This window comes from Acyrthosiphon pisum, chromosome A1 (assembly GCF_005508785.2).
Source record: "Acyrthosiphon pisum isolate AL4f chromosome A1, pea_aphid_22Mar2018_4r6ur, whole genome shotgun sequence".
Lineage (NCBI taxonomy): Eukaryota > Metazoa > Arthropoda > Insecta > Hemiptera > Aphididae > Acyrthosiphon > Acyrthosiphon pisum.
Window position 1 is genome coordinate 87,422,968 of NC_042494.1, and position 15,824 is coordinate 87,438,791.

General features: G+C 28.8%; 2 protein-coding genes across 4 annotated transcripts in view; one reads left to right on the forward strand and one right to left on the reverse strand.

Annotated features, from left to right (window-relative positions):
* The window catches only part of LOC100159856 (E3 ubiquitin-protein ligase RFWD3), a 27,246-nt gene extending 20,318 nt beyond the window's left edge, over positions 1 to 6,928 (forward strand). The window contains exons 2-10 of the mRNA XM_029487693.1: positions 2,578 to 2,693; positions 2,780 to 3,159; positions 3,443 to 3,704; positions 3,817 to 3,953; positions 4,021 to 4,158; positions 4,280 to 4,504; positions 4,576 to 4,804; positions 4,905 to 5,351; positions 5,464 to 6,928. Of these exons, the coding sequence (XP_029343553.1) occupies positions 2,591 to 2,693; positions 2,780 to 3,159; positions 3,443 to 3,704; positions 3,817 to 3,953; positions 4,021 to 4,158; positions 4,280 to 4,504; positions 4,576 to 4,804; positions 4,905 to 5,351; positions 5,464 to 5,726 (2,184 nt within the window). The 5' untranslated portion in view covers positions 2,578 to 2,590 and the 3' untranslated portion in view covers positions 5,727 to 6,928. The remainder of the gene's footprint in view (positions 1 to 2,577; positions 2,694 to 2,779; positions 3,160 to 3,442; positions 3,705 to 3,816; positions 3,954 to 4,020; positions 4,159 to 4,279; positions 4,505 to 4,575; positions 4,805 to 4,904; positions 5,352 to 5,463) is intronic.
* A 1,241-nt stretch (positions 6,929 to 8,169) lies between these two features.
* Positions 8,170 to 15,824, reverse strand: part of LOC100161187 (transmembrane protein 19) — an 8,550-nt gene continuing 895 nt past the window's right edge. For all 3 annotated transcript variants that reach the window (XM_001947956.4, XM_003246162.3, XM_003246161.3), the window contains exons 2-8: positions 14,504 to 14,691; positions 14,163 to 14,267; positions 13,778 to 13,915; positions 13,573 to 13,722; positions 12,938 to 13,042; positions 12,608 to 12,823; positions 8,170 to 8,828 (exon numbers count right to left, since the gene is read on the reverse strand). In XM_001947956.4, coding sequence (XP_001947991.1) covers positions 8,671 to 8,828; positions 12,608 to 12,823; positions 12,938 to 13,042; positions 13,573 to 13,722; positions 13,778 to 13,915; positions 14,163 to 14,267; positions 14,504 to 14,691 — 1,060 coding nt within the window. In that variant the 3' untranslated portion in view covers positions 8,170 to 8,670. The remainder of the gene's footprint in view (positions 8,829 to 12,607; positions 12,824 to 12,937; positions 13,043 to 13,572; positions 13,723 to 13,777; positions 13,916 to 14,162; positions 14,268 to 14,503; positions 14,692 to 15,824) is intronic.

Sequence of the window (15,824 nt, forward strand, 5' to 3'; positions counted from 1 at the left end):
TTATATATTATTATTATTATTATAGATATATCATTATAGAGGCGTATAGCCTGGATTTTTTTTTCGGGTGGGGTGGGTATCAACTTTTACACATGTACATTAAATACATACTAGCACAGATATATAGCTGACAAGTGTTAATACTTATAGGTACAGGAGGGGAGGTTAGGGGTTATATTCGCCCCCCCCCCCCCTATTGTCTTTTTTTGCCAACCTACAGAAAACCACTTATTAATTATTACAGCTGTTTAGAGTCATTAATTTTTTATTAATTATTAATTTTATTCGTTGAATCAACAAGCTTGAAATTTAATACGAGGCTCTTAATATATTCTTACAATAGCAGTTGAAAAATATATAAATACAGTCAGAATTTTTTTTTATAACCATTTAGTTCAAATTTTGACCAATTACGAAAAAATCACGCAAATGTGCAAATTATTTTGAGTTAGAAATTCATAAAAAATTTCATTTTTAAATCTAATTATTTAAGATTTGATAATTTAATACAAGATTCCTCATAGGTTTGTCTACCTTTATCAAAAAAAAATGTTTACCGGAAAGTCAAATTAAATTTTTATGAGCGTTTGAAGTTCAAATTTTAACATTATTGGATATTCACTCGATTTCTCATGTAGCGATTTTCTTATATTGTATTTTTTTTATATAATATATAACAATACATTTTTATTTGTTTGGTAAAAAAGCATGAAAATATAATACAAGGCCCCTAATATATTTTTACAATAGCAGTTGAAAAATATTAAAAATACATATTATGCACAATTTTTTTTATAAATATTTAAAGTTTTAATTTCGACAAAATGTATCAAACTTAAAATTTAAAATGCGAGTAAGTGGATGTCACTCTGCTGTATAGTAGGTTACACGTGGGTCAATGTATAATGGATTTTATTAAACTTGAATTCAATGATATATGATAATTTGTATCCAGGATAAAAAAATAGATAAAAACCATTAGCATCTAAAATGATTTAGTAGTTAAAAATGTAGCTATATGTATTAATAACAACAATATGAATATAATATACAGTATCCTAGACTGCCAAACCATCTCTGCTCAGAACCGTTTTTTGCATACATGATATATATCATTGAATTTAAATTTACAGTCATCCAATTGTAGCATACTGTACAGCAGAGCGACTTCCACTTGTCCGCTTTCTTTTGTTTATTTTTTTTAAAAAATGGTGTCTTCCCCATTTAAAATTCCTGGGCATGCCACTGTATAGGTAGTACATTTTTAAATATTTTAAATACAATTTAAGACTTTTTGAGGGACTATCATGACCATTAAAATAGTTTTTAAATTTTCTTAACATTTCGGGGGGAGGGGGGGGCTGCAGCCCAATCAGCCCCCTCACCTCTGGCTACGCCACTGTATCATTACCTACGTATATTATTGGTGTTTGCCATGGCAAATTTAGTACATTACAAATAATTATTAGTTATTTAATTTTGACCTTATTTAAATTTTTTTTTTATATAATTCGAATGTGGCCATCCCCACAATACATAAATTATTTATTATTTTATTTGTGGATTTACCATTTTGTAATTATCCAATTATTACAATATTACAATATATTATTACATTATAGTAGTTTTGCGTGCATGCGTATAAACGTAAAATCGCAAACTTTGGGAGGATATAACTTGTAAAATAATAGTTTCCGGGGGAAAAAAATGTACACCATCGTTTTAAGCATAAAAAAACAAGTCGTTTGAAAATAAAAATCGAAAATCCTTAGGGGTTGGTAAAATGCATTTGTTCCAATTTGGCACTTTGGCGTGTACCTTGTAAAATACATTACGAATATTTATTATGCATTTAAATTTTTTCTTCATTTCATTTTGGCCATCCCCACAATGCATATTATTTAAAAATATATCAAAGAAGGTAAGAAAAATAAGGTAGTCTCGTATAACAGGAGAGTACCATTTTGGTAATCTTAGTTAAGCGGATTGTGATGTTGCACAAAATAAGCGCGGTAGTCGCGAGAACGGAGGTAGTCTTGGGTGGTAGTCGCGATAACAGTCGTAGTCTCGTACAACAGGAAAGTACCCTATTTATCATTGAATTAAAATTTAACATATCCATAACAGTGACCAATTCAATGATGACTGATGAGGTACACTACTTTATAGTAGAAAAACTTCCCAGTTGTTTAAGAATACTTATCTTATTTTCAATTCATTTAATTCGACAAGTTAATACTATTTTATCTCTAAAACGCTTACCTTATTTTTATCTTTATTGCTTACCATTTTTAAAATTGACAAATGTAGTATATTATGTATTTTATTATATTTCCTGTTAATATTACGTGTATAATGCTTACCAGTTGTCGAATTGACAACATTGGTCTTGCAATAAAATCTTGTATTATATCATTAAAGAAATTTAAGGGAAATGTACGGACGGTAGAAAAGCGTACGGTAAACATACTAAAAATAATAATTATTTGTCAAATCAATGAATCGTTTTAGGGTTGAATATGATGACGTAATTCAACTTTTAAATATTTATAAAAATAATTTTTATATGATTTACAGAAGAGATAAAATTATGGGTAGTCCACAAAGAACATGGGAACATAGTGCAGACATTATGGAAATAGAGAACTTATATAGAACTTTTTTTGCAAGGGATAATATAGATTTTTTAAATGGTGAGATATAATAGATATAATAGATTATATTTTAAAGTTATATGTTTTATATTTTAATTATTGTAACTCTTACCATTGTGGTATAGATGTGCCAGATATATTGGCTGCAAGTCTAAGAATTACTTCACGAATGTTTCCTTTACAAGAACCATTAGAACCAGTACCGCCAGCGATTCCAATTATTCCAAATCCAATGGAAGAAATAGATGCACAAGAACCAGTAAATGATGCAGTTGAAGAATATGAAGTTGTTGAAGATGGTGAAGGTGGTGGAGATAGTGAAGATGGTGGAGATGGTGAAGATGGTGAAGGTGGTGGAGATAGTGAAGATGGTGAAGATGGTGAAGATGGTGGAGATGGTGAAGATGGTGGAGATGGTGAAGATGGTGGAGATGGTGAAGTTGGTGAAGTTGGCGAAGATGGCGAAGATGGCGAAGATGGTGAAGAAGATGGAGGTGAAGCTAGTGTATGTATTGTATTCAATATTTGTTATACATAATATAATGAATAAAGTATATTAAAATATGTAGTTTTATATTTACATACTCTAGTTAGTTGCTATTAAAATGTCTGATTTTGTTTAAAAGAATAAGAAATACATTTTTTGTTTTCAGATGTTAATACATTTTTATTTTTTAAATTTTATTTAAAGAATCAACAGTTTTTATATTTTTTTCAGCATGAATCTCAATTATTAGTATAATTTTTTGGTGGTTAATCATCATAACAAATCATTTATTTTTATTCAGGACCAAGATTCAATTGGTATGGAAAATCAAGCAAATCGGCCACGACGATCTTCAGAAGAAGATGCGACAGGATATCCTGCATACCTTCCAGCAGGATCTCCAGTAGGATTTCCTATAGAATCTCCAATGGATTCTCTGGCAACATCTCCAGAATCATCTCTTGAATCTTCTCCAGTGGGATCTCGTGCTACATCTCCAATAAGATGTGCACCCACAACTTCAGCATCATCTTTAAAACGTACTTTTGAAAATCTTGAATGCGGTAAAATACATAAATTTTTTTAAAAATTGTTCTTCTAATTAAATATTATGTAATTAATTAATCAATATAGGATCGTATACATATATTTATTTTTTTTTTATTTAATTCATAGACAATTCAAAGACAGAAGATGAAGCTTTTTCTTGCTCAATATGTTTAGATACTTTGACTAATACTGGTATGCATAAACCGGCTTGTTTGAAATGTGGTCATATTTTTGGAGAGAGTTGCTTACAGAGATGGATTAAGGTTAATAGTTCAGCAATGATTTATTTTTTATACACATGTTTATATATTTTATATTCTCTTATATTAGATTGGATGTAAGGAAGCAAAAAGATGTCCAACATGTAACAGAAGAGCAAATGTAAAAGATATTAGAGTTTTATATACAAAAAATCTAGTAGCTGTGGATACAGCTGAAGTAACTGCACTTGAACTTAAAGTGGAAAAAGTAGGAATAATTAATAAAATATAGTTATCACAGTCACAACAATAATTTAACTTTATTTGATTGGATCATTAAATCATTTTATTTGTATATTAACTATTGTACTTCTTTTATTTCTTCTTAGGAAAATCGAGAGAAAAATTTATTGCATTTGGAAGCAGAAAAGTGGAAAGTCAAAGCTACATATTTAGATAGCGAAGTGAAAAGATTAAAAACCATGGTGGATATAGATCTATTAAATAAACAGGCAGCTGGTCCTACTTCCCTACGGCAATGTATAAAAAAAATTAGTATGTGCAAGAAAGTGGGCTGTAGGGTTATGGCATACAATAAACATACTATGATGTTGGTAAGTGTTAGTTAGAGACTAGGGTTAATTGAATTTTTTCTTAAATGATTATCTAATCGAATTATTATCAGGTGGTGTCACAGCTTTCCGAATCATCATTATTCAATAATTCGCATGTGATCAGAAAATTGAACGGATCAATACTGGAAGCTTCTAAAGAATTTATTTTTGCTCACAAAAAGCAAATTCGTGATATGGCGTTCCATCCTCTTGAACATAATCTTTTGGCTTCTGTCAGTTTGGATAAATGCATCAATCTAACAGATGTAAATTGCAACCAGACTGTTTCTACTATAGATGGTAATTATATTATATAAATTATTAACTATAATGTATATAGTATGTATTATTAACTACTTGTCTCAATATAAATTTCTACTAATTATGTTTAAATTTACAGTAGGTGAACCGTTGTGGTCATGTTGTTGGGCTGGTGACAATACCAACATATTGGTTGCTGGTGGTCAAATGGGATCCTTATACTATATCGACCGCAGATATATGAAATTGTTCAATGCTGATCAGTCTCGAAAACTTGGTTGTGTTTCTCTCATCCCAATCTCACCATCAAAATCTCGGGCGTTCATTCATGGTGGGTTCATGAAGACCAGAATGGACTTTTTGTCTATGTTTGAACAAGATTTGGGAAAAGAAATGCATTGCTATAAAGAGACTGAATTGCCATTGAGAGGGCTTTGGACTAATACTTCTTATGACTACAATTCTAATCTCATTCTGTCATCTGCCAAACCTTCTGTTTCCAACAAGTCTATCAGACATATTGTGTCTAAAATAGCAGATTATGGTGCAGAAGGACCTGTAATAACTCCAGTGGTCACTTTTTATGGTTAGCCTCGACAATATTTTTTTAAGGATTATTGTATCTCTATGTCCTTCATAATAATTGTTTAAAATGTGTTTGTCTTATATATTTTTAAATATGGTTCTAATACTTTCAGGTGGAGATAAGGCTACACAATTGTCCCGCTCATGTTTGGTGCCAACCACCGGTGCATCTTACGAAGACACTTTGGCATGTAGTTTTGATGAAAAGTCAAGATCCATCAAAATATTCAATGTCAACCAGGGCACCAATGTCCACAATTTCCATGTTCAAGATGAAGTCTTTTTGGATTTATGTCCTTTAACCGGTATGGTGAATAGCGGTAGACGAATATTGGCTGGTTTGTCAGATAATGCTGTTAGTTTATTTACTGTTTAGGAAAACAAAAACCAAAGATCAAATATTCTGTTTTTGTTTGTGTGTGCATTTATTACTTATAAATTTAAATTAAACATTTTTCCATGAACAAAATAATTGTAGTGCATTTTATGCATATACATTTGATTAAACTTTGTGCTATCCTATATTGATTTATTTTAAACTTAGTTATTTAGTAAGTCTGATGTCTATTGACATACAATATTATATGTTTGCTTTTATAAATATTTTATTGTTATGATTTATTTGCAGTTTAATTTTAATTATATAATTTACATTAAATATTCAAAGCTAATTTACATGCATAGTCTTATGAATTTATGGTTGACAAAAAATAAAATAGAAATGTAACGTAATATAAAAATATTATCAAATCATGATAATAATATCACTAGACTACTAGAGTATGGATTTTACAGCACTAAAAAGCTATAGAAATAAACCTCTACAAACCCGTCAATAATATATTATTTTATTTATTATTCACTCATTTATAAATTGCCAAAAAACAATGTATGATAATAATTGGGATTTTTATTCACACAAAGCTGCTTGATTTCAATTTTAATAAAAAATTTAAAAATAAATAAATTAGTATGTAAATTAACTTAAAGCTGTATGAAGAGAGTAACAAAAAAATTCATTATCTAAAAACACTAAATAAAATTGTTAACATTTGTTCCATGTTACATGAATCACATTTAAAACTCACTAAACTTTGTTTTGAAACAGTAAAAAAAAGTAAACACATCAAAATCCATACTCTAAACTTAAATATTTGTGTGTAATATTATACTTATATCAATTTTTAAGATTGAATAATTTTTAAGATTTCATAATGTTGTTACGGGACCACAAATTCATAGAAGTTATACGTCTATGCCATATACCTATATACTAATGGATAGTGCATGGAGAGACAAATCACCAGACGTGATTGTTGATAGAGGAAGAGAGGTTTTGGGCTGATACAGTGTGCCAAAACATGTTTTCTCTCACATGTTATGTTCTCTCTCTCAGTTATGTCGTCTGAATTAACCAAGAGCAGAGCTGTGTGGAAAGCACTGTCCATTAGTTTATAGGTCTATGGTATTTACTAACATGATTAATGAATGGCATCCCAGGGTTATTTCCAAAAGAGCAACAACTGTAAAATAATTTGAAATCAATTTATTATAATAATATACTTATATTATATCATATGAATGACTTATCTATCCATCCAATACAACAAATAGCATTTGTCATCAACATTGCGAACTGTGATTGAGCTACGATTGCATTTCATGAAAACAACATTCTCTCCCATGAGAGCAGGTACAAGGGCTAATTGACTAAATTCCATCACTGATGGTCTTGGAAAAGTGAAACAGGAACACACCACAGTACAGCATTATCAGGTGTACCACAGCCGATAAGCACCTTCACCCACCACACACTACTTGTACAAATCCATTAAATTAACTTGTGATAATTTAGGAAAACTACCATTTTATTGTTGGAAATGATCTAAATTTAATTACTAAACACTTTACCATCTTGATCACTGGCAGAGCTACACACAATATACTCACACGATACAATATAATAATATCATGTATTGATATTTGATTTGTGTATCGGTCACAAACAAATATGATAATAATAAGTTAATTTATTCGGCTCATGAAACCATTACAATATTAAATCTTAGTTCTTGGTACCAGCAGTTGTGCTGAAATGTTAAAATATACTAATATGACATCGTACATCAAGGAGACCCCATCGCCCCTTTTTTAAATTTAATCAGATGTAATAAATGCACCTACATAATGCATTGCTTAGTAATTTATTTTCACATTTTAAACAGTTGCCCCCTACCCCCATCTAAAAATTTACTATGACGTAACTCATAGATAAATATATTAGGTAATCAGCTTCATTGGGTATCAATTACTACCCATACAAATATTGCGTGTAATAACTTACTAGTTACTCATGAACCTTTGTAGGTTGTTCAGAGAATAAGTAATGCAACACAAATTTCAAGTGTACCCTTTGCAACCCCACTTTTTCATCACCAATCAAAACTTAAATTTTTTTTTTTTAAAATGCATGACCTCCGATATTTTTATAAAAATTTAAAATAATATGCTGGTTTGGATTGTGAGACTAAAAATATTATCTAATATGTATTGACATTAAACAGACAGACTTCAATAATTATGGGTTCACCAGCAAAATAAAATACAACAGCATTTAATGTTAGAAACTTAGAACTGCATGTTATGATTTAAATTATGAAAATTCAATATTTTTACCACAGATAATACCTCAGGTTGGTTTATACTATACTTTGAAATATAAAAAAAACTTATGAAAAGCTGTCCATCACTATAGCACACAACACAATTTGTGTAAATGTGCTTAGTTCATATTATTTAGCCAACAGCCAACAATGTAATTGATTTTTTTAAATTTTTTTTTTAATGGTTACTTTTAAGTATGCACATCGGGGTACAATAAAGGAAATCCATAAATAATTACAAAAACAAATGCAAGTAATATTATACGAGTACAAATTTTAAATTTTGTAATAATTAAGTAACAACTTATTTGAGGGATTGATATGTATGTGTTAACCTTAACCGTGTTTTGCATTAATTCAAATTAAATAAATGATAAAAATAATTATACAATAATTTAACAATAAAAAAAATATACATTTGACGGATAAAAAGAAAAATACTAAAAAAAAAAAAAAACTGAAGTATATATAAAAAAAGTATATGTATATAAAAATTGCAATATAATATTTACAACAAAATATTTCAGTCAGTCTAACTCCAACTCTAACGAAAATAAAACAAAATACAAATCCAACAAAAGTTTAGACTAGCTATTAGAATGGAATAATTAGTCACATTAAATAAAAGTCTTAAGTGACCATATTTTTTTTTTATGTTTATGGCCAAACTAAGTACGCAATTTTCGGGGTCACAATCCCCATGATAACACTCGATATCAAGTTGACACTGTGATTATCCAATATTCTTCTCCCAGATATGTGCACAACGTCTTTGCCAGGATGTTCCACTATTGCTCCTGTTTTTCGATTTAAACCTGAATAAAATAAAAATTTAGTATACACAAGCAAGTCATTAATCAAAACTACAGGCATCACTATCCGAAAAGTTTCAAGACAAAAATAATAAATGTGGATACAACATACTTCATAGTTTAATATGTATTAATATTACTTGGTTAAAGAATTATTAAGAGTACCTAGTCTTCAAAGTGAGTTCATAATTGTACAGGGTTGTTCAAAATGATTCACCTGTTGCTTAGCACATGGAATAGGAGGCAGCGATCGCGAACTTTTTGGACCTCACAGACCACTAAGTCCATAATTTAAAATTCCAAATAAAATAAAAATACATTATAAAATAATAAGAAATTTATTCTAATTTACTGTTCATCAAACTGAATACTTATACATATACTCCGGCCACTCTACTCCTTCGCGCATCCAACTAACCGAGCTCCGCGGCTCCGTACCCAAATTTCTCCCACTCTATCACCTAGTTTCCGCCGTAAATACCTCCACTCAGTTCTCGGTCGGCGGTGGCGTAGGTTTGTGGGAGCAGTGACAGTGACGGTGTCGGCGGCTCGCGTTGACGGCGGCCAGTGTTTTAAAGAGTTGAGTGGTGGGAATGCGCGAGAACGGACAAATTTTGGTCGCCGCCCAGAAGTGCTCTTAGAGTGGCCAGAGTATAGTGTTATAACACAATGCACTTAGCCACAAACATTTTTTCACGGATCACTGATTGGCGACTTGTCATAAGGCACACAATCTTACACAATGTGTCCTACTAATTTCGGACATATGTTTTGATACTGTGTGCGTACCACTATTACCATCAATCATAGAGGAGCTAAAAATTTGATGGAGTAAATTACAATGGATATGTTGCAATAATGGGAAGGATTAATTTGACTATCATCAGATGTTGTTTGTGTAGCTAAGGGAAGTCATATAAAACATTTATAAGCACATACCACAAACTAAATTTTAAATATTATTTTTTTATTTAATGTATCAATTATTACTTTAACTTTAAAAGTTTAAAATATTTGATCATTTGAAACCAGATAAATCATTTTGAATAATCCTGTACTATTCTGAGTTGTTACACGAATGAGGCCTTAAAAAAAACATTTATAATGAAAATATTTACTAGCTAAGATAAAAGTTAAGTATCGGCTTAACAAATCAAAAATTCAAATTGTTAGGAAATTCGATAGTAAAATAAGCTATGTTTATAGACACAACCAGTGTTAACAACTTACATATACAAATTAAGAGAATACAATTTTATATTATTTTGGCATATACTCTTAAATAAGTATTAGATCTAAATCTAATGCATAATTGATAATACTTTAATAGCATAATATTATAAATTTTATTTTGTGATATCAACTTGTAACTACCTACATAATAAAATAATTTAAAAATAAAATTATTCCATTATATAAAAAATTGTAACACAACTTTTGATATTTATAATAATGATTAGAGAAATTGTTTCATCTAAACAGTATTATTCAATATGGTGAGTAAACAAGAACATTTTGAACACAGACCACATGGTTACATGGAACACTATAACAGTGTATCTTATAGCTTATTTAGTATCTTATATTCTTTACAATGATTATTATATAAGTATAATATTATAATATAATATATTAAATATCCTATGGAAGATGGCCATATAAATATTGGTCAAAATTGTTTTTCTCGGCAAAATAGCTTGAAAATGCAATACAAGGATGAAGTTTTTTTTAAAATTTGTTTTAAATTAATAATTATTTAGTTAAAATTTGATATCGTGGAATTAAATATATATAATATAAATATATATATTATATATACAGTAAAACTAGCTTAAGATGCTCTTTAAGGGACCAGCTCTCTAGAGCGTTATAAGCGGGAAAGCGTCTTACACGGAAATTAAAAAAATGAAGTGATTGAAATATGGAGTTAATATATATTATAATTTTTTTGTTTTTTTGGTCAACCCTTCATCATATTTTTTTAAAATGTTGAGTTTGTCTGAAATGGACAGCGCTTTATTTTTATACCAATAGCTTTAACGAAATTACGGTTATACACTTGCGAACGAACTGCACTTACTAAATCTCATAATACGTACGATATCGTATTATATTGTCAACATACATATCTCATGTACGATGAAATACAATAAAACTGTTACAATACTATAATCCTATTATAATAATAGGCAATGATAAAATAGTTATAGCGATAAAATAAAACGATAAGAACACGTAAAATGTCTTTTTTATTTTCACAAATCTACTAAAATTATAAAGTAATCTGCTAAACAAAAGAGCGTTTTATCCGATGAGATAGATAAAGACCAATCATCTTAACAGGTGGTTTTTACATTGACTAGTATTAGAAATGACTGACGGAAAATAGCAGCTTATACGGGAAAGCGTCTTAAGAGGGAGCGTCTTCAGCGAGTTTTACTGTATATACTTTATGCCTATATAATATTTGACTGTTTTCTGTTAATTTTTTTATATAAGTTGTTGATATTGGTTGGTTGTTCTATATTTTACTGACCATGTACAGGCATCTAATTACAGCCAATAAAATACACAAAATCCAGGTATTCAGTAAATTAATATTAATTTTTTTTCTCTTGCTAGATTTTTTTGGTTAAGGGAAAGCTATACAGATACTTGTTGTCTCTGTCTTAAAAGTGCGTTACATACCAAATTTATACTCAGCAGATCACTTTTAGCTCTGTAATTTGTTAGTTTAAAAATTAGAGTGAATTGACTTCTTATAAAATTTAAAGATAAGATAATTATCTAGACCACGCATATGCTTTATATTATAATTTAATTTTAAAGTGAATTATGACTATTTTAAAATGTACAAACAACTTACCATTTTAAAATAGTTATAACTCGCTTTAAAATTAAAATATAATAAAAAGCCTGTGATGACCTAGATGATAATCTTACCTTTAAATTACCTCACTCTTAATAAATGAACTGAGCTAAATGTGATTTGCTGAGCGTAAAATTGTATATGTTACACACTTATAAGACGGAGACAACAAAATGTCTGTGTAGCTTCCTTTCAATGAAAATAATTAATAATCCTTTTACACATATATAATATAATAATAAGATATTATTATTACGACATGTACTAAAATAAGATTTGCATTTTTAGAATTTTTTTTTTTAAAGTCTGAACAATAATTCTACATAATACCGGAAGTACATATGAAAATATTATGTATATCTCAACTGTCCAATATACCACATTCAATTTAATGGTATAAAACATTTATTATTTAATATTTATTTGTCTAACCTAATTTAACTTCTTAAATTTTTACAGTTTAATAAGTAAAAAAATAAGAAACAAGTAAAAGAAAAACAGAAAACAATGAATTTTTATTTTAAGGAAGATATTAAGATATTCTTAGTATTATAATTGTATGATATTTTAAATTGAAATCAAATATTAATATTAACTTCATTTTTAAAAATCATTTTTTGATGCTATTGACTGTTGATGCATTTTAACTATTTTTTTCAAATAAAACAAACATTTTTAACTTAATTTTTTTATGTTATTTTTAAACATTGTTATTTAGTTTTATGAATTTTTTCAAGATTTTTAGGTTATCATGTTCCGGGCCCTAGTAATAACTAAGAAAATACTAAAAATGTGTCACTACAGTTATATAATAGTAATGTTGGAAAACTATTTTAGTTAAATATATCTTCTTGAATCTAGAGGATGTTTATTCAAAAATCATTAAACATAATAGAAAAAAAAATATAATTACCACTGTATTGTAAGGTAGCACCTAATACTGAATCAACAACGCTGCCAACTAGCCCGGCAAAACCTCCGGCTACTATTATTGGCCACTGTGCAGGACTTCTCGCCAACATGTCTGCATCGATTGTATAGATAAGCATTGCATAATTTGCTAATCCGACAGCCATGCCACCCAATAGACTGACAACCAATCCAATGACTGATACACCACCATTTGTACCTGAGCAATAAATTTTACAATTAATAATACTCACATTTTTTTAAATAAATATCAGTATAGGATAATACAAGTAATATATTTTGTATAGAAAAATTAATAGCTCTAAAGAATTACCTTTGGGAACTGGTTTACCAGTTGTTATCAATAAGGGTAAGCCTGTGTCCAAGACTGTTGCTAATTCTGAGGCCCAAGTATCACCGTTACAACTGGAAAAAGCACCTAAAGAAAACACACAAATTCAACATATATTTTTGAATTAATTGGTGTAATTCCATTGCATTTTAGCAAGTGCAAAACTTTTATATCTCCAATAATTGTTAAGATAAATTAAGTCATAATTAAAGGCAATCGCTTTGCTCAGGTGTATTAGGTATATTTTATGAATTGCAGAATAAAAATCCCCGGAAAAAGCCCCCAACATTCAGCCCTGGAAAAAAAACCCCAATATTACTCACAGCCGCACGATTGAACAAATATTGTTTAAACACTAATTAGTGTAATTACCACATATCCACATTAATTTAATTACAATAATATATACTTATCATTAAAAAATTAATAAACAATAAATAATTTTCAGACATTAACAATAATATTTTGTTTTTATCACAATTTGAAACAGGATAATATTAACGGTTCTTTTTAAGACTAGGTATTAACTAAAGTTTGATAATTATTTAATTTTATAATCTTTTAAATATTATTCCTATAAACTATAAAGCTATAGCTTTAGAAAAATCAAGTCTTACCAAGAATGCCAATGGATAACCAAGACGGCCGATAATAGCGTTTGAAATCAACAGGTAGTTCACCACATCCAACATCTAAAATGTACAAGAGCGCAAGTTGAGTAGCCATACCTCCATTACACAACACCTGTATCCAGTTTCTTTGACCACCTAAATTAATTTAAAATATGTATTAACCACAATAAACATTATCGAAATACCTTACCTTCTTTAAAGTCAGGTTCCAATTGTTTTTTAGTTTTGCTACGAAATTTTGTTGCTCTAGAAGATGTAATGAAAAATGTTAGCAAACAAGCCAGAAATCCATAGCTGCTTAATGTCAATACAAAACCAACAATTACACCTGAATAATAACAAAATAAAAATCATGTTGGTTCTATATTTATAGGTTAAGAGTTTAGACCAGCGATTCTCAATTTTTTTAAGGCCGCGGTCCCTAAGATTTTTGATGACTTTTGTTATGATAACTACCTATATGAAATACATGTTGTTTTATGTATTGCCAACCATAAAAAAAATATTCGCAATCCCCCAAGTTGAGAATCGTTAGTTTCGACTATAATTATAGAGTACTTGACAAAAATACTAACCTAATAGTGCTCCACTTAGGTTTAAACTACGCTTGGTGTAACCCCATACAGCAATAAATAGTGGAATGAAAGTGGATATAAACCACCGGAGAGGTGGAAGTCCTTCTAAAAATTAAATAAATATTGAATTAATAAAATACAATAAATTGAAATAGAAAAAAATGTCTAAATATTATGATTTAATAAACTAACTAGAATTCTAGTACCTATTCATGTTCAAATATTTACTTAAAAAGTTAAAAAGTAACATGAAATATTTCAATATATTTTAATAAAATACTTATCTCTAGAACTTAGGTTAAAATTGTTAAATTGTTATGCTATTAAGTTAATGAATTTACCATCTAGTTCATTTACATTATCACCATAAAATTTTCGGAACAAAATATTGCTAATCCATAAGATCATTGACAATGGAATAGAAATCATAGTTAAGGCAACTGATATGGTTGGCTTTGAAACATTCATTTCTTCAGAATCATTTTTATTTTTGGCCATGTTGACGAAAGTGAAAAATTGTTCTTGTACACTAAAATAGAAAACACTAATTAATAAAATGTTAAAGAAATTAAATTTTCTCTTCAGAATCTACTACATAATCAACACTAATAACACCATGCTCACAACAATATTATTATGTAACAAGAAAATTAATAGTTTGTAGGTTGATTGTATAGTTGAGTTAAATTAATTTAATAAATAATCATTAAAAACTAAGATAAAGTTAATATAGAATAATAGCTATAGTATTATTATTGTTCAGTTTTTAATTATCTTTAAATAAAAACCCACTTTTAGAAACAGTTTAATTGCTATCTGTTATTGTACAATTATTGTTATAGTCAAAATATCGATTATTTACATACAACAGTTATAACTTATAGTTGTTTAAAGGGGTGGGTGGGTCAATCACACTTTTTGAACTGCCAAGTGCCAATTTTAATTTCATCCGACGTCACTGTTTTCACCTATTGTTTTTACACAACATGAGAGGTATCAATAATATAAATTATTTTTGTTTAAATTAAATTAGAACATTCCTACCTGGTTTTTTCTGTTTTTTGAAATTTCTTACGAACTACAAGGAATGTTTTGTTTAAATACTATTCTAATATATTTAGAGTAACTTTTAAGTCATAACAATTTTTCTAAACAATATACCCTCGAATATACCTATGTATCATGTAAAAAACCATCATATGCGCATACAAATACTGTCAAATCATAATACTTAAATACAACAAATTACTTTTCATAATACTTAAAATTGTATTCAACTATCATTATACAAAATTACATTTTACAAAATATTGTTATAGAAGGACTAACATTTGTTTTTCTAATGGTTTATAAATAGATAATTTATATTATAATTATTTAATTATGTATGGTCATAACAAAAATAGCTAGGTAGTTTTAAGTATGTGACAGCCAACAGCCAATCAGAATTGATAAATTATAAATTTATCATTTCTGATTATAAATTGAAGTTAATAGGTAGTGTTGGTTAATTAATCCCAATACCTAATGACATTGATTTAAAGTAAGCAGTGGCGGATCCAGGGTTTAATTTTGGGAGGGGCATGGGGGGGGGGGGGCGAAAAGTACAAAAAGTTGAAAATTGGCTAAACACAGTGTAGAACAAAGGGAAACTACGGTGTT